This window comes from Brachyistius frenatus, unplaced genomic scaffold (assembly GCF_029030835.1).
Source record: "Brachyistius frenatus isolate BFR_SWC_R1_liver_20210118 unplaced genomic scaffold, ASM2903083v1 Contig_64, whole genome shotgun sequence".
NCBI lineage: Eukaryota > Metazoa > Chordata > Actinopteri > Embiotocidae > Brachyistius > Brachyistius frenatus.
Window position 1 is genome coordinate 171,864 of NW_027210663.1, and position 20,073 is coordinate 191,936.

Sequence of the window (20,073 nt, forward strand, 5' to 3'; positions counted from 1 at the left end):
AAGCTGGGAATTCTGTAATTGCTTTTTCTGTCCCTGAAGCAGGCCTTCCTGCTTTAAATCAAAAAAGGCAATCTCTGTCAGTAATGGCTCAATTAATAATTAAACACGTGTCTTATCTCCGCTGAGCTCCCCCTATTTATTTTCATCTTTCCGACAAGGATGGCTGCACAAACAGCATTAGCGCCATCAATAAAGGGAGCATTAATATCAACCCTTTTCTCCAAAAAGAAATCATTCAGCTCATAAGCAAGCTTATAGCTGTGAACAGTAATAACCCAAAGACTAATAAAGAAACAAGTCATCTTTTTGGTTTTCTTAATTCCTCCTAAGTATTTTGCCTCCCTGAATAAGTGTTAGCTCACCCATCAGCTTTATATCTTCTGCTCGAAGTTTGTACCTTTTTTTTTTGTACCCATTTAGAACAAATCGGGGAACATATGAGCTGCTGTTCCAGTGAGGTAGCGTCAGGGGATAGAAAGATGGTGCCTTTTTTTGCATCCAAAACTACCCACTTCCAGCTCCCCGTACGGCTGTCACGTAGAAGAGGTCGGGCCTCAAACACCACAGCTTGAAAATAAGTGGCCGGTCAATGTAGGAACGTTGGTATTTTTGATGAAGAAGCAAAACAAATCATAGCAGGTACTCGAGGTGAGCTTCACCAGGCTTACGCTCCACAGCGGTGACGGCTGTTTTCAATTCCAGCTCTTTGCTAATCTGACTGTGTGAAGCCTTTTCATCCCTTATGTTTTTCCGTCATGTCTGCCCTGCAGTCATCTAGCCTGCTTGCCTGGCCAGCCAGCTAGCCAGCCAGCCGCGCTCTCCATCTACCTCCAGTCCATCCTGATTCAACGGCGGTGAAAAGCTGATTAGCTGGTCAGGGGGTCAACCTCCATTCATTATTTAATGGGTGAGCGGCTGCAAACAGTCGGGCCGGCCACAGAGGTTAGTGATACATTACACTGACCTGGCCAGAGGAGAGCTGCTCGGCCGAATACAAACATGCTCTCTCATTTACTTCACTATGCCTGAGCTGCCCTCAATCCCCTCGCCCCTGACCTTGCTGCTCCCTCTCCAATCACCATCCTTCCTTCCTTCTCTGGCATTCAGAGTCCGGCAGGTGAGACAGAGTGTTTCATTTTTATGTAAGCCTCCACTGCAGGAGCGGCCCAGTAAGTGCGGATGGTTCAGGTAACAGAAGAGGAAGAGGAGGTAGAGGAGGAGGAGAAGGAGGAGGAGGAGAAGGAGGAGGAGCGGGTAGCTACCATAGCTCTTTTATTGACATGCGGCAAACAGCAGCGGTGGAACAAAGGCCACTCAGCACCTATTGAGAGAGCAGGCCTGCAGACAGGGTGGTTGATTAGCGATTCGACACAGGGACCCTGGACTGTGTAGCACATAATGAGAGCTTAGGGAGCAAGCCATGAGCCGATGGGGGAAGGAGGTACGGCGGAGGCGGACTGAGGATAGAAGAGGGGAGAGGCGGGGTTCTACCATAAGGAATTGATTTCCCACAATAGCAGATGGATATATGAGTAAAAAGGGTTCCATAGAAAGAAGAAAAAAAAAAGAAGCAAGGGTATGGGCAGATCCTAAATCCTTAAGCTACAGCACTGGTAATGTGTTTATATATAAACAGTTAGAGGATAAGCCTTAAATCCACTGGCAAGCTAAATGGTTTATGCATCTTTTTTGTTTGTTTACTTCTACGTCAATTAAGCAAATTGCTCCGACATCCCTGACGAGATCCAAAGTGAGTGAATTTTGCATTCATGTCCAAAAGCTTCCATCTCCCTTAACACTCCGGTAACCTCATCTTCACCTTTCATGTGGCCTCAGAGAGATGTTAACAGAGTCAGATGCGCATGGTGGCAGTTGTGTGTGCTTTTTTTTTTTTTTTTTTTTCTCTCTCCTCTTCTTCGTCTGCACCCTCTCTTCTTCCTTTGTTCCACTGGTCTAATCCAGTATGTGTGGGCCGGTAAGTTTAATGGAAACAATTTATTAAGTCCGGCTTAAAATGCCATCTGCAGCTAAGCCTCCCAAAGCCGCTAAGCCCCTGGTTTCGCCCCGGAGCTTGCTGTGTTCACGCTTACTGTAATGCTCTGTTTAAAATGAGCACAACGGGTCAAAATTAATCAGGATTACAAGGGCACAAATCCACTTCAGAAATGGGTTTTCTACCAATCTTTCTCCTGCAATCCCAAGATGCCCCTGGTTTCTCTGGTGGACGGCGCACCGCACAGGTTTACCATCACACCGTTGTAGGTAGCACCTCGCTAAGACAACAGAGCGCTTCGGTGAGCACAAAGGGGCAGAGAACACGATGCCTAGACCGTGGCTGCGGCTCGAAAACCCACAGATGCAACATTCAACACAGTCAGTGCAGATTCCTAAGTGTTCTTCTCAGATATTTCTAGCTGCTGACAGCTAGGTGATAACTCCCTACCACTTCCACAGGCCCGGCATTGTGAAATGTCATAAGAAGGCCTACCAGTGAAGTGTTTATCTGTGCTCTGTGGAGGTGCCCTTTCCATGCTCGGTAGCTACATTTAGCTCCTCATTCGCCTTCAAGCAAGTGGCAACGGTAAACTCTGACCTGTGATTCAATAAGAGTAGCCCTGAGTGGAGCACAAGTCTTCACAGCGCTTTTACTTAAACATGCCATCCTCCAGGAAATCAATAATTTGCAGGAGGTTTAAGACAGGAAATAAACAAAAACCAATAAGTGTTAGATAATGCTTGCCCTCTACTGTACCTTCCTACATCATAACCACCAACACAGACAGACATTCAGCAGAACTTGTGCTAGCTCTTGGGTAACAACGCCCAAAGAGAATTGCAATGTGTGCTATTACAGACACTATTAGTTCCCTCTGTTATCAGTGCCGTCGGCTCGCATCTGTAACAGGCTTACAATAGACGAGCGATGCAGCGATGATGAAAAATAAATATGAGCGAAAGAAGGCAAGGATGTCTGGGTTCTGCCCAAAAAAAAACCTGTTCTGTGTGAATAATTAGTCCACCACCGTCACTGATTACAATATTGGTCTTTCCTGTCCTCTATTAACCCTGAACCGTTTCATTAACGTGACAAGACTACGGGCCTGTGTACAATTTGGGCGTAACCTCCCCTGTTTGTACCCGTAACTGCACACCAAAATAAAGTTCAGAGAGGAGGACCACGTTGAAAAGCAAGGAAGAGGTAAAAGTACAAGAAAGTCATTATCTAGTAGCTAACAGCACAAGCCAAACATCGTCGCAGTGTTGTATATTTATGTGTGCCATAATGTTTGTGTGTATATGCTCGCATCTGTCTGTGAGTCTCCCAGCCAGCAGCTCGACAGGCCTGGTGATCAGAGGGAAGCGGGCTTTTCATCAGTCCCACAGGACCGTGAGCGAGACCGGTAATGGGACACATACGCTGCATTCTCAACCAGAGGAAAACAGCCTGTGGGCTGCTCTGTATTACACACACATTATACACACACACACAGAAAAACCAGTCTAGGCCAAAAACAAACACTGTCCTAGAATCCATTACAGCTCCAAACAACAATATTGGATTGGGAGATGAGAGCTGGCTGACAGCTCTGCAATTGTAGCGTGATAGCCTCTTCCTCAAAGTCCCCAAATCACTTCATCAAACTGATGATTTCTTTGCTGCCTTACCCCTTTCTAACCCCTAATTCTAATCCGGTGCCCTTCTTCTGCATTACCCAAACAGGATCTGGTTGATCTGTGTGATAATCAGGAGAGGCTCTGATTGGATTGTCTGGATGTAATTCCAGGGGCCTAATCCTCAGCCCTGTGTGCACATTAGCAAGATCCACAGAAGCCCTCCTTCACCCACCAAAATGGAGGAGGTGTTAGAATGCACTCGCACAATCAGCTCTCCACGGCAGAGTCTGCTTATATGCAGCCATGTTCTTCACAAGCATGCATGCAGGGGAAATAAGTCAACACCCCGACAGCTGACAACAGCAAGTAGTTCAGTAGCCTGGTGCAGAATAGATGGAGCCGGACGCGGTCTAGTTGTTTTCTAAACCACGCAAGTCTGGAAGTCATTGTCATTGTGAATGCTGGTTTCACAATGCCGACGCTGGTCACAGGTCATCTATATCACACAGGCAGCACGCCTGGTTTCTTTCCTTTCTTGTCAGCCATGCTTTTCCACTCAGTCAAAGCTACTGTGCTAAACCAAGCAACACCTTTGTAGGTTGTTGAGAGGACATATACTGTAGCTCAAAGAGTAGGTGTTATGATGTGGAGGTGAATAAAATGGAGATTCGCAAAAACCTCTAAATTGTGATTATCAGAGTGGTGGTACAATGTTACAATCAAGATGAAACAAAAATGGCTACGCTGATTGCTACATAATTTAAGACCAACTCTTGGAAAATATATCTTTTTGACATCCTAAATTACACGAACATGATGGTGTCTCTTATAATGGCATTTTTAAGTCCAGCTGAAGCGTGCCGATCTATTAGTTGGGTACGTGGACCTGCCGCCTCCCAAAACCCTCCTCACATGGCCGTAGTTTACGCTGTTGTGCAGATGCACCTCCTTCTCCCTGAGCTTGTGTTAATGGGCCTCCTTCCTGGTTTGTGCCCTGGGGGGACAAGGTCAGCATGCTGCTATCTGTCACCAGTAGGCTGAACGTGCCTCTCCTCTCTTCCCTGCCTCCACAGCTTGACACCTTTCTCCCTGCCCTGTTCTGCCAAGCATCATCGCATATATGCAGGTGCAGCCGACAGTCTGTGCCCGCATGGTGTCTGTGACATGCCAAGTATACAATATACTGTAAGCGTGTATCATGTCACTGGATGCACACGAACACACAAGTGCACAAAATCACATGAAATCATGCATGAATGTACCGCACAAAAAGCAAAGGCCTTATAATCCACATATGTGCATGTGTGAATGCACACACACGGGGTTTGTGTTGTCTGGGGGGCTGACAAAGCTCTTTCTCTCTCTTTCCTTTGGCATCCATTATGGTGCAGGCCTGCTGTCAGAGAGCTTGTATTGCCTGAGGGGAAGTTCCCATTTGTGGGAGCATGTGGCAGGGAGGCTCTAAATCCCCTCTAATGAACCAATATGTAGGAGGGCTAAGCCTTTGGCAGGGTCGTCCAAGAAACGCCACTCTGCACCCAGGCAAAAATGTATGCATATGTAGTCACTAGACCTTGTTTATATCTGCTGACATTTAAATCTGAATGGAAGCTGCAGGATTAGAGCGGGGGAAAATTGGACTTATTTGCAAAGCCCAGTTGTTGTTATGTGTATGAATGAGGCAGAGGAGGAAAGGCTGAAGGGGTTGCAGGAGAAAATTCTTACCTTTGGGTGTGGTAGGGGAAAAGAGCTTCTCCGATCCTACATCAGACACCTGCAGAAACAAGATGGCAGGGCTTTAGTGGATTTGTCTGATTAGCTGCAGAAGCGACAAACTGCTGTCAAAAAAAAAACCCGGAAATATCATTTTAATTAATTCATCAAAATTAATGCAAAACTAAGGCGCTGGCACATATTTCTTCTGCCCAGTAAAAGGCTTATTCAGCCACAAATGTGGTCACAAGTGCTCGGAGGTAAAGTTCAGCTCCCACACACAGCATTATACAGTCAATCAACAGTCTCCAATCAGCCAGCGAGAAGAGCTCCCTCCGTACCAGATGGTCCCTGTCTGGCTTTTCCTGATGAGGTAACATTAGGTGGCACTGTTGTGCCACCTGAAAACCCTTAAAAGAAATGCTGTCAAAGACAGCGGAAGTCAGTAAGATGGCTATGCAGCATCAGAGCACAAAGACTCCTGCATAAATGCTGCTGCTAAGAAATCACATTTTGTGCTGCTTTGTTTTTTAAAGGAATTGAATTTTCTCATGAATAGAAAATTATTCTAAACAGTTATGTCTTTATTTCACTAATTCAATATCAAAGAAAATATCAACCCATATGGGAAGTAAACGACAGTCTGTCACTGACAGAGGTGGCTGACAGTGAGCAGTGGAAACCTGCTGGTCTGTAGTCAAATGGTGGCTGAGTCAAATTGAAGCTGGAGAAAAGCATTTGACTATGAAGTGATAGTGGAGACTTCTAGACTAAACACTGAAAAGTATTTTCCTCCCTGCTTTTGATTGTTGTGTAGATTCTGGCAAGCACCACCTAAATCAAAGATACTGACCATACGGGAACATATTTAAATACTACATCCGAAAAGCAGTAAATCCACAAAACCTAGCATTGTTTGAAAATAATGTAGAAAAAAGTCTGTGTGGGTGGAAGATAATATTAACAATGAAAATCCTCAGCCTATAATATGAGCCCATATAGGGGCTTTGTTTGAAGCCGCCATTTCCCTTTGCTTTAGCTCCTCTCATCTCATCTGAGACTTGTAAAAAGCTGCTAGAGCTGAACATATGTTCCACCCAAAGGGCCTGAGTGTCCTTAACTGCCATGCTTGTATTTCATGCGGCACAAAGGGAGCATATGTAAAGAATGAACAGTGAATCAGAGTGAGTACAAGAGAGACAGAGACAGAAAGAGAAAGCAAATGATTTCGTAAACACAGATGGCTGTCCTTGGCATCCCTGTTAGTTCTTCACAAGTGTTTTGAGGACGTCCTCTTCTTTCCAAAGACCTCCCAATTTCTCCTTCACTGCCACTGTGTTGCTGCTTTGAACAATGTTTGTATGTCTGCGCTCGGTGTCTCGTCTCAAAACGAACCATGAAGGTTCTCCTGGGTCATAACAGATTCTGTCGCAAGTTGACACAGAAATGATGTAAAAGACACGTATGGAACCTTAAAGAAAGAACCCCAAAGTGGACGTAAACAATTGCGATCCACTAAAAACAATAATAAAAAAAAGAAAGAAAGATCTGTTGACAGTTATGGAGTAATATTTACATTTGTGAAGCTCTACAGCATCGACACTAAAAGGGAAGTCAGTGACAGTGAAATATTATATGAGGATATGACAACATTTATGGACTCCGACTCAGATTCGAATCATGGACACATTATGCATGATGTTATTTTTGATTTTGATTTTTTGATTTTATACACTTTATTAATCCCCGAGGGGAAATTTCTTCACAGTCATTTTTACGAGCGAGAACCAGATACTGCTAGAGCAGCTGCAACTATGTAAGTTATGATAGTAACTGGTATAACTGGTATAAGAAGAGGTCAATAACACCTCTTAAGTTTGATCTCAATAAGCGGAACAGTCAAAGGAAGGCGAACACTCAGCTCCACTGAAATATTTCCTGTTTCCTCTTACAGTAGACAAGGTGAAGACTATAGAAGAAAGACAGACAGAGTGTTGTGCATTGCCCTCTTTCAGTCTCCCAGAACCGGGGCGCCAGGCTACAACACAGGCTCTTTGTTAGCTTTGGACGACATTAAACGCTCCAGTACCAAGCCTCAGCACTGCAGCAGCACAACCTCAGCCTTGAATCACGGCCCCGGAGGCCCGCGAAGAAAAATATGGGCTCAGGATGAAATGAAGCTTGTCAAATGGACACGGGAGCTGGCTCGGGGACTTGCTCGGTGTGGCACAAGGGTCAGAAAACCCAAAAAGACAGGGTAGGTAATGCCATAACTCACCGTAACAGTTAAAACAATTGTTATGACCAGAGCGGTTATCCAGAGAGCAAGACAGACATAACATGATCCTGAGAAAGAGAACAAAAAAAAACGCTGTGTTTACCAAGTGCCAAGATGACTTGGATCTCTTTAGTTCTACTCTGGCCATTTTCAGTGTGCAGTGAGTTGTTTTATTTTCCAAATGTATTCCAAGTAACATCAACAACCAATATTTAGGTTTTAATGCTGTGTTTTGCACCTGCCAAGTCTGCATGAGTCAGTCGTATAATCCACAATTACAAGGCCGGCTTGCAAAAGCACTTCTTAAAAAGGCATGTCAAAGCAGAGCCCTGATTTGGCTCGCTGTTGTTTTTCTAGAACTTTCTGGGTTTCGCTGGTCAAGTTGACATTTTTTCACGGGGCTGTGCTGCTGGCAGTCTGAGCTGCCTGCGGTTGTGGTGTGTAGAGGTCATGTATAACAAATTCTTCACACTCTCTTTGTTGAGGCAACCCTGGCTGCCATTAAAAACAGAGGGGGAAAGATGAGACAGAAGGGAAATATATAGAGAGAAAGAGAAAGACAGTGAAAAAAGACGACCAAAGGCCAGGTTTTCCAAAGGAAACAGGGAAATTTAACCATTTAAAGAAAATAATGGGGGAAATTCAAGCCACATTGCCTGGGAGCCAAAAGCCCTTGGAGCGGGCCGCAGGAAGCCTGACCTTTGTGGGGCCGTCTGCTATTTGAGCCTGGGGCTTCAGGGGCCTGGTCTCCTCTCTGGAGGGCCGTCAGCAGGCCTCAGCTTTCCTTCCCTATTCTATTCATTAGCCATGCTTTATGATTCAGCTTCCTCTGAGCCACACAAGAGCTCCCTGAGGAAAGAGACTGCTGGATAGAGGGAGAAAAAAAGGGAGAGAGACTGAGGGAGGGGAAAAAGCATGAAAGAGGTCATAGGGCCCAGCCGGGGCCCCGGCTTTCAGCAGCTGTGAAATCCTCCCGTTTCCTCAGCAGGCGTAAAAGGAACAAGGGGGAGAAAGAAACAGAAGGAGTCCGGGGAGGGAGCTGGGCCAGTAAACCCACCATCAGAGTGCTAACTCCCTACAGAGCCACGTGCCGAACCATAATTCCCAGATTTAGGGAATGCCAAATTACAAATTACACTGCTGTTTGTTTTAAAAAGTCCCCAACTTCCCCGAACACCAATGACTTACTGGCTGCATAAATCTCCAGATAATATAGCAGAGCCGCATAGGGAGAGCAGGGAGGCAGAGAACCTTGCAAGCAGTAACTGAGACATTTACTGTGAGGCGGAATGCATTTGCTTTCACGGCAAAGAAGCAAAGAGAAAAATCGGTGAAAAATTCCAATGTCCACATTGTTTTTACTTAACAACACAGCAAGCTAATTAATTTAGAAAATCCGAGTCAGGCTTAATTGCATATTTTCAGTGTTAAAATGCTTCCACGCTTAATTTCTGCACAATGGGCCAACTGAGCGAGGCGATGCAGGCAGTCAGGGAGGGCAGTATAATCAACTGAATGACCTTGAGGCATAAATTTATGAAAAGCATTGATCAGTTAAGGCTGTGATTTCACTGAGACAGGAAGGTCAGCAATTACCCAGATTCAATTAACCTCATTTAGTAAAGACTGCTGAGAGATCAGTTTTTCTCCACACAAACCCCCACCCACCTACACCCCCCCTGCTTTATATCAAACGATCCCCAGGCCTTCAATCTACCTTTGATCAGAAAGCTCCTGCTGCATGCCGTGCATTCCTCGAAGCCGATCTCCAAACAGGAAAAAAAAAATCCCGCAGCCAGAGGTTCAGTAAAGCTAGACTAAATACAAGCAAATTCCTGATGCAGTCTCCTCCCATCCCTGTAAAGGAGGTGGAGCACTTCCCCTCCCCGGTACAGATATAATTTTTACACAAGCAGGCAGTGCTATCACAACAGCTGTGGTGTGAAAACAAAGAAACCTGTTAGTAGGCTTTGTTGTGGGCTCATGCCTGTAAAGACTATAATTACAATTTAGTTCTGAGTCATTTGGCACATGCTACGTTCTTGACAGACTGCTGTAGGACAAGTGGAAAGGCAGCTAATCTAAACACGTATATTCCGCAAACCAAATGCGGGCCAGCAAGTTTTCAAAATGACATTTCCCTCTCCTGTAAAGGCAACTGTTGTGAGATGATTGGCAGCTCAATACCAAAACCGATTTGGAGGGCGGCACACAGGATGATCACTTCCACACAGGCAGAAGAAAAACAACTTAACACCCATCGGCGCAGCTACGGCTAGCAAGCATGTTGTCCTGCTGCGTAATCACAGGCGATAGAGCACAGAAGACCAATGCGGCACATGCTTCTTTGACCAGATGAGTGCGTTAAACGTCCTGATGGGGGTGAAGACACGCGATTGTCCAGTATAAGACTTCGCAGCTATTTTGCGCCGTGCTGATGCGACGTGAGATGTCACTGGAAGGATTACTGGGCAGCATGACAGAGGACGGAAGTGGACCATTGGGAACGTTTCCTGGCATTGACGACGAGGCTCTCAATTACCCCGGCTGAACCTGCCTCACCGAGGGTCCACATTTACCATACCTACCACCCACTCACACAGGCACACGCACGCACACACACACACACACACACACACACACACACACACACACACACACACACACACACACACACACACACACACAGAGTGTTAATTTGCTTCCCTGCTTGGTGTTTCATCACTGTCAACTTCCTCCTTCACTGCCCTCTCTTCCAATTTCCCATTCACTGTCACCTGAAGTCATGCATTCCTTCCTTTTTCAGAGTGGTACCGTACAATTTTTTGTTTTGTTTTAAGCAACAAATTGATTTTGGAAAGTTCCGCCATTAACAATGATGCAATGTGTTAAAACACACAGTTATAACTAAATAAAACCCTAAAATGCTCGTAGCGTTATAGTCAATCAAACACGAGCAGTTACCCGATTTCAAAAAAGACTTGTATCAGCACCCACTCAGGATCCTCAACGACTGTCACCTTTTCATCCCAGACATCCACCGATGCTACTTTTGCAATAAACGCTACATTAGACATGCACAGTGGGCCTACAGCTCCCAGGCTGCAACGGGAAACACCAAATTAATTATCTCCCCTGGATTTGTCCTCGCGCTGTTCCAGAAACGTAATGACCTCCTGAGCGCTCGTTTATTATAAGTCGCAGCAGTGCTATGCATTCCCAGGGTGGGGAACGGGCACCGTCTACCTTTCGAGCTCCAACTCCCACCCACCACTATCTCCACAGCCGCCGCCGCCTGCTTATCAGAACAGGTGTGGGCCAGCAAGACCGCAAACCCCCAGCGAGCATGATGGGATATACGGAGGAGACGAGAGAAGAAACGTCCCACGCTGCTGTCAACCGGCAGACACTCGCCTCAACTGGAGCATCATTAAGATTATAATGAATTCCATAGTGACTGTGTAGCATGGAGTGGTCTCCCCTTGCATGCACACACAAAACACACACAAGCCTCTTTATACTTAGCCCTGAGTGCCATTTTCACAGGCACGTATAACGTACGAGTGTGTACGACGTAGGGCCGGGGCTGAAAAACTCCTGCTCCCTGTCCCCCCTAGCAACAGTAGCAGGGAAATGAATGCCGAAAGAGGAGCAGGGGGCTCGAGCTTTGTGTAAAATATTATCCTTCGTCTCGCTTACTGCACCCCCCCCCCCACACACACACACACACACACCACCGCTCCTCCCTCCCCGCCCTCCCCCGGCAGCGCAGCAGTTGCTAGCCCTTATCACGGCTGCCTGTCAGTTTAGTATACAAATTAGCAGTCTATCAGGGGAATGCAGGGGCCTGTTTCATCAGTGGGGAGAAGGGCAGAGGCACGCATTGCATTAAAGCCTCTCGCTGGTGCAGACAGAGAGGGTCACAAATCAACGCCGCAGCAGGCCCACAGCCAGCACTAACCAGATAAGGAGAAATGAAGGAAAAAGGACAAGGCATATTTCACCAGAGAGGATCCAGACCTGCTCAAAGTCCCTGCTCGGGGACCAGGATGAAGGATGGAGGTGGGATGGCGGTGGGGGTATGCGGATTGAGGAGGTCACAAATCACAATCTTAGCCCCACTGAGTAACAAAAAGGACATGAAAAAAAAGAGGTATGGAGTAAAAAGTAGAGAAATTCCATTTATTAAAGTGCTTCCAGTTGATTAACAACCACAAATTGCGGGAAATTAGGGCTACCACATTCCCACTTTCTCGTGTTAAGTGAACCTGTGCATGTTAATACCAGCAGAGACAAAACAGCTGCTAAGGGCTCTCATTAAGTGGCATAATGCAATGAGGCACAGTCTAAATTGCGGCAATAAAAGCCGACAGACAAATCATCTCGACCATCGCAATCCATTTAACTCAATTAATGCAACACCGGATCTGGGCTCAGTGGTTTAAAAGCATGCGTGGCTCTCCTCATTGGTCTGGGGTGGGGGTTGGGAGGTTAAGTCCTGCTTGTGACCATGGACATAGGGAGAGACAGCGAAATATACAGAGGTAAGGGCAGTACAGAGAAACAAAAGCAGGTTGTGTTCTGGGTGCAGCACAACTGACTGAGAAAGGGGCGTGGCCTCTTTTCTTCTTTTTTTTTTATGTCAAAATGTGTGCCAACAGCGATAAGAACAGCAGGTAATCTCCCGGTGGAATCAGGTGGCTGTTGGTCATTACTCCCCGGCCCTGATATAGATCTGAGCACCGACGGCTTCTCTTGGCTCTCTGGGCTTCTCGGCAGCAGAGATGGCAGATAGCCCTTTAAGACACGGCTCACTGCTCCCTGATTGGCTGGTCAACAGCCACGACCAAATCCCGACTCCCCCCCCGGGCCGCTGTGAGAAGGTATGATAGGACAGGACACGGGAACTCACTCTCCCCATATCCACATCATCCCTTTGTTGTAAAGCCTTTACACCATTGTCAGTGTGGGTGGTGGAAAGCAAAAAAAATCCTTTCTGGATGTTATTGTCTGAGAGGCAGGATAACAGACAGGCGGATTATTTCAAAAACAGCTTTCTCCAGAGCTCTCACAATGCGGCACCGTTGTTGCCGTGGAGAGGATCCTGGAGGAGATAATAATAATATTCCTAGTCAGAGCTTTTGCTGCAGTAGAGCTGCCTTCTAACAGAGAGATACACATCATTCTGACTGGCCCGCCGTGACATAATCGCCCTGCGGAGAGCTGCAGGCAAGCTTGGTAGGCAAACCACCTCTCACTGCAGCTTGTTAAGAGAAAGGTGGCTTTAAGCACTGCTCAATACAAACTCCTATTGAACTTCTCTTTTTTTTCCCCACTCCATCTGAACAATGTCTAGGTGAGTCATAGCCCACCTCAGGCTACACAAGTTACATTCTTCCTTTCTTCCTCCCTCTTAAGATTGCAATGTGCTTTTGACTTGGATGAATTTGCTAAGAGGAAAAAGAAAAAGAAAAAAAACTCGGCAGGATCTTAAATAATGCAGCGATAAAAAAGCTGTGACCCTTTCCCTTGCCTCAACCCACACATGGTGAATTTTTCTGCAACGAAAGATAGCACACAAAGAGAAGAAAAGGCAGAGCTGGCGCTACATGGAAATGTGTGGTCGGCATTGGTTTGCTCCTCTGGGCACGGACACCTTTAATGAGAGGAAAAAATGCGCAGCGAGAGGCAGATCTCACTCGTACTCTGCCAGTGATTTTGAGTAATATGAATCACCTCCCCTCTAACACAAATAAATATCGTTCTAATACCAGTGGGAGTTTAACGCTGACTCTGAGCTCTGAGAACTACAGGGGAGCTGGGGTCCACACAGCAGCCTCGAAACTTCACACCAGTCATTTTGCATCCCACAGCTTCCTAAACTCTACACCGTGTGCACACTCGATGCCTGTGACCCCTGACCTTCCAGCTCGGCAATCTGCCGAGCTCACAATTTATCAAAGCGATGCGTTGAGGGGGTGAGGTATTAACAGCATCTCTCTTAAATTACAAAAACTACAACAAATGACGGAAAGACAATTTAGGAATTCATCCTGGCATCCTGCTCATGTCAGCAGCGACCATGAAAGCCGAGCAGGCTCTTGGGATCAATACGGCCACTTGTCCTGCCGAGGAATGAAGGGGATTTGGGGGGAGGGCAGGAGGTGGCAAGTGGTGGAGTGGAAATCTGGAAATGGGGTAGGGAACACTGGCACCCGCTGCCAAATGTCCCGTCGGTCTCACATCCCGGTCCCACTTTAAGGCACACAATCCACCCTGCTAGCACAAACAAACATGGTATGCACTATATAAAGGAGTCTCAGGCCTCTAAAGCCCCCGGGTCATGTTGGAAAGGGATGTGGCACGTTAAGTGGAATTTACTTTTGATGCAGACATCAGGCCTCAGGTTTCTGGCAGCTGTAACCCAAGCTTCTCCCCGAGGCCTCACTGCAGGGTCGGACAGGACACCCAACGCTCAGGCAGTCACCTTTAGAAATGCCTTCACCGCTCAGCTGCCCTTATAAAGGGAGGAGAAGGCCAATAGTGGTTGTTGGGGTCACTGGTTTGAATATAAGGTACCTTTGACAACTGACAGATTTTCATTTCATTACAGAACACAAGACAGGCGAAGAGTCTTTTGGATTTTTGTTTTCTAGTATTTAGTTGTATTCTTTAAGCCGCTGCTGACGTCTGTTCTGTTAGTGAACTGAAAGTGTTGAAATTTCAAGTCAGAATCTCAAAAATTTTCCTTTAAATAAATGTCTGTTAAGCCACTATCTGTCACTGAATGATAAACACAACCGTGGTTGATCCCGTCGCCCACTCCTGCATTTGCAGTATTATGAACCGAACCAGGTGTTCATGTCGACAGTCCCGTGAAAAATGAAAAGCGGCGCACAGCTGGTGACGCATTTTGCGTCATCCGGCAGTGGTCGTTCCACCAGAAAGGGGAGGCGGCGCAAACAACAGACTCGCTCTTCAACTGCACACTGACTGACACTGCACACACGACACAGTTAGGATCTCTATGAAGTCCAAAAACAGAGCTGTAAATACTGCTAATCACCACAGGTGCCGCCAAAGAGAATAAAACGGAGATCTTTTAGATTGCTACTTAAATATACAACATCGAACCCTGCAGCTCACAAGTAGGCCCACTGATTTATCACAACAATGCGTCCTTTAGACTTTAATCTTTCAGTTTCGTTGATATCTGTAGTTCGTAAATGCTTACAGGGTTTTGAGTCAGGCATGTCACGAGCCTTTATTCTGGAAAGTGTGGGCCTGAACTAAGCTATAAACGCTCCGCCCCCCCCCTTAGATCCCTTTCATTACATGACACAACACTTGAGCTCTTCTGTCACCGACGGTCCAGATGTGTGACTTAATGTGGGGTGGGTGGGAGAGTATAAATAACCATGATGACATATCAGTGGGACATGCCAGGAGCTTTGCTCTGTAAGGGAGGAGATGATGGAGGAGGTGCTGAGTTAACTGTGTACCGTTTGGGAATCCGGCACAAGCTAGTTTAACGCCAACACGACAACTGCAGAGATCTTGTGAGAGAGCTTATGGCTTTAGACTTGACACTTACTGTGTAACACCATTCTAGCACAACACTCTGTGACCTGACCTTGACAATGGACCTGTTAGTGATGGTTTTCACTTCCAATGGTCACTGCTTACTGCAAACTGTGTGGGAAATACTCATAAGCTGCATAGACACATGATATCTATGGCTTAAAGTGAGTGGTGACAGCCCGTCAATACTTGAGTGGAGTTCACTTTTATTAAAACTAAGATTATTTGAGTCATTGTCGAGAACTCACAGGAACCTACATTTCTAGTAATTACAATAATAAAATGCTAATGTGCTGTAATTGTCGGTTCTGTGAGTTTTTAAGAGCCCCGGCGAACTCTGGGTAAACCCACTGGTTGTTATCTCTGATAATAACACAGCACCTGTGGAGGAATTTGATCTGGCATCCAGCGAAAAACACAAATCCCTGGAAGGAAGAGGAAGGCAGGGTGAGGAGCATATATTTAATGTGTTTGCATTTCTCGAGCAGATTTATGTGCAATCACTGCAATGAGGACGGTTAAATGTTGTTGGCCAAGCCAAGTGTATGCACAGCATCATTTGCTCTGCAGTTAAATATAACAAAGCAAGTGATTGCAACTTTGTCTTACATGCAACTCCTTAAATTATTCAAGTGTAAAGAAAAAACAACAAGCAGCGAGTTCCCTGGAGCACTAATATCCTTTTCTGGGCTTGTTCATAATGGCAACAATGAGTATCTTAGCTCTTGTTAAAAGCTTTTGTTTTCCTTCTGAGTCTCTGTGCATGAGCAGAATAAATGAGCAGAAAGGAGTCCAAGTCACATGCGGAGGCCAATCATTTTCACTTCCAGCACGTTGACTCCAGTGACGTTATTGGAGTGTGTGTACATGTGTGTGTGGGATTGATTTTTTTGCAGGAAGAGGCACGGTTTAACAGCTCATTACCACAGTGCCAGATTGCAGTAACAAACCAGTTTCCTGTCAATAAAACAAACCTGACAATTACACTGTTAAACTACTTCTTAAATGTTGAGCTGTCAGCATTTTCAAAAGGAAGTCTTCTCTAGCCACTGATTGGGTAAGCCATGCTGACAACTGGTTTAATTAGCGGAGCCATTTAAAAACTTGTGATTGTTTTTCTACAGTAATTCTGTGGCAGCCTCTATTTCCTTTAATTTCATTTCCACATCTGCACATCCCGAAACACTCAGCCTGGCTCAGGTGGCTCCTGCCTGTTATTTGAATAAGAAATATGCAAACAGATGAAGTCAAGGCAGCAGCTTGTGTGCTCAAGCAGCCTTTTCCTCACATTTGAGAGAATCCTTGGATTAGTTGGTCCGTGCTCCAGGGCCTCTATACTGCATGCTATTCATTCGATAGAGAAGGGAAAAAGTGTGTTTGCATTTTATGTCTGTCAGTAGGTAAAGATGTATGCGGTTGAACTGTAGAAGCCAATGTAAACATTGAAAAGGGTGAACGTTACAGTGAGCAGAACGGATGAACCATCATGTGGGTCTACAGGAAAAGCCCTCAGTGCATCTTCCTATAATACTGTGCTTTCTGTCAGTACAATTAAGGGTTTAGTTGAGAGGATAGGGTTTAATCAAGTGTTAAAAGCTGTGAGGTTGATCACAGTGGGTGTGGGGTGTTACTTCAAGTCATGCCCCACTCATGCTGTTTTTGTTATTCCCCCAACACACTAGCTGTAGCACAGACCGTGAAGGATCCACAGCCATTGCAAGAGAAACATGGGCTCTTTGGCTCCAGACTCACAGTATTTACCAGATACATATACTGTTTCAGCTGTTAATGGTTTTTTAACATGCTCAGGTTCATTGCAGCAGGGGCTCCCTGCTGGCCTTGTGAACCCGCATGGCATCCCATGTAATTGGAGACCCTCTACCCTTTTGCTGCAACCCTGTAACAGCTCTCAGACTACTGAGATCTTTGCCCAGGCCGTCACCCACATCCCTGGCTGACAGGACCCTGGCCGGATGCCAGCGTGGGGAGGCAAGATCTTCTGGTACACTGCCCTCTCACCCACCACAGATCAATACCTGCATACACAATTAGAGCAGCTGAAACAGATGTGCTCACAGAGTTCAAGTGCTCTACCTACAACATCAACCACGTCTCTTGATTCTCATTAAAAACAAAAACCACATCGCATAGACACGCACATACATGCTTACAATCTCACAAAAGATATGAAGGCTGCAAACCTTAACAGTTACTCAGGCACATTTTTTTTTGCAATGGTTTGTGCTGGCACAGCAATGCTCCCAGAGGAACGGGTCACAACAGGGGAATCCAGGGGGCATGTGTGGGCTGATGTGGTGATGACAGGTCATTGGAAACTGTTCTCCCGTCTCCCTCTCCCTCCTGCTGGGACAGATTTGAACTTGCTTCTCTGACAGTTACACTTGTTCTATCAGCTCAGCCCTCACCCTGCCACTAACAGGTGGCCTGTCCCTCACAGCAAAGTAATTTGCCTTGCACAGGAGTAGTCACGGGTAGCCCCAGCCAAGCTGCATTCAGGTCTCCGGTATTACAGCTCCAGCCAAAGAGAGAGGCATGGGGTGCATGCAGAGGAAAGGGCTGGGGGAAGGGAAGGGAGGGAAAAAAACCTCCTCCGATCAAATAAATGCCACTGTAAGCACAAGTGACAAGTCTTGTTTGGGGTCGTCCCTGCTCAGGGCCCGAAAGGCCAGCACTGCCTCATCTCCTCAGCTATGTCTGCGAGCAAGGTGGGCGGGTGAGAGAGGGGGGGGAGGCGGGGGGGGGGGAGGAGAGAGAGGAATGTCTGATTGGTGCCATAGCCAAGAGTGAGAGCAGCCCAATTATATTTCCTATCCCTCAAGAGCAGGCCAGCCCCCTCTGGTAGAGCGAAGCCTCTGCCATCGCTCTTCTCTTCACCTCTCCAGACACTTCACATAGATAAATAAATGACAGCCCCACTGGGGCTTGGCCCAGCCTCCAAGAATACATTGCAGAGGCTGGCTGGCTGCCTGTCCGTTTGCCTTCACCTGGCATTACTGCAGATAGACATTTTTCACATTATTATCGTTGCATCGTCTCCGTTGCCCTGTTCACTCACTGAGTTGAGGCTGATGATGTCGGCAGAGGACCTGAGGAGATTGGAAGGAAATGTCTCTTGTCAAAGTCAGCATAGCCTAGCTTAGCAGAAATTTAACAAGTTCCCTGGGCTCTCTCCATTCACTCTCTGACGGAGCACGGAGCCAGGACATGGCCTGCTGACAGCCCTGGGCATGTCACTGTCACTGACACTTGATAGGCGAGAAAGGAGAGGAGAGAGGAGAGGCAAGAGGGCTCAACCCTACAAGATTTACACTTAACTACACAGCTTCATAATACTTTGCTTTAGATGTAAAAAAAAAAACAACAACCCCAACAACAACCAAAAACTAGTGCTGGAAATCTGACTTTATATAACACAAAAATAAATATTTTTAAACACACAAAAGTTACCGTCATTGCAAATGACTGTCTTTAAACTGTCTCTGTAAAATGCTTGCAACTTGACAGAAAGCCAAACGTCCCAGGATGTGTTTTTTCAGTAATAATCACGTAGAAACCAACAGAGAAAAACTCCAGCTCAAACTGCATGTGTACAAGCATTTTTTTCTCTCCGCACTCTCACCACTCCCCGATGGTTAAACCGAAAACCAGATGTTGCGGATCATTGGGGATAAAAAACAAGGCAAATAAAAGTGGAGGAGGGAATGGTATGCATTAACTATAATCTAAAAGAAACAAAAAGGAGACCAGGATGCTTTAATTACTTCTCATATAATTTGGTTTTGTGGGGGCAAGCCAGGCACTATACCAAGAAAAGAAAGATGAAAAGCAACTTAAATTACATGGAAAGAAAGTGCTGAGGGTTTTTACACACGGCCCATCTATTCTCCACGACTGTAGACGAGGCTGATGACTTACAACAAAACCTTGCTCTAAATTGTCCGTGGACACAGAACTTAGATGTAGCTGGATTTAAGTTGTTCAGCATGGCCATGACTATAAGAAGGGTGTTCAAAGAAACGTGTCTTTTATGGCACACAAGGTCTGAACATATAATTTATACAGATAGTTTTCATCATGTATTCATTATCTAAAATTCCCTTAAACAATGTGATTTTAATAATTTGCCATGCCATGCTGCCAAGCAGCTGAAGATATGTGTTATGTTTGGCCACTGGAGAGAGCTTGGATGAGGCCTGAGCGAGGTGCTCTATGAATCTACTTCATAGCCGTCCTCTGTTTGCAGAGTCTCTCTTGACTCGCTGGTGTTGCCACAGTGCTAAATTGCACAGCTGTTCCACAATCTGTGGCAGTGTTAATTACCCAAATGTGAGCGGCAGCTCGTCAGTTCCCCACTAACGAAGGGGCCTGCTTTCCAGCGAGGGTGCCGTATGTTTGGTATGTAGGCCCATTTCCACCCAGCGCTCCCCAGGCTGGGCGCGGACCACCCGACACATCCGCATCCCGGAGAATACGCATCTAATTAAAGCTCCCGACTCAAATCTGCTTACTAAGGGGGAAAAACACACAGGCTGGATTAAAAGACGGGGGAAAGCAGTGGAGTGGGGGGAGGGGGGGGGGGCTTTAATACACTGCAAGTGAAAGGGCTTAGGAGGAAATATGAGAACTCTCTATAGCAAGAGCCCAGGCAAGGCTGGAAGGAAACGCCGTGTGAACGTGAGCCGATCAGTCAGCGTTTGTCAGTCTGATCCCTGAGCACTTCCAAAGCCCCCAAGTAGAGACAGACAAGCAGGTTGTTTTCTGGAGAAGTGGCTTCTTAACACTCCTGGTTTCCCCTCTTCAAAGGACATGTGCATCAATTCCACACGACTGGAACACAGACCGAGAGAAATCCAAACAGCCAAAAA

General features: G+C 46.2%; 1 protein-coding gene across 9 annotated transcripts in view; it reads right to left on the reverse strand.

Annotated features, from left to right (window-relative positions):
- Nucleotides 1-20,073, reverse strand: part of fbrsl1 (fibrosin-like 1) — a 269,926-nt gene that overhangs the window by 29,532 nt on the left and 220,321 nt on the right. For all 9 annotated transcript variants that reach the window (XM_069706609.1, XM_069706605.1, XM_069706602.1 and 6 more), the window contains one exon: nt 5,341-5,389. In XM_069706609.1, coding sequence (XP_069562710.1) covers nt 5,341-5,389 — 49 coding nt within the window. The remainder of the gene's footprint in view (nt 1-5,340; nt 5,390-20,073) is intronic.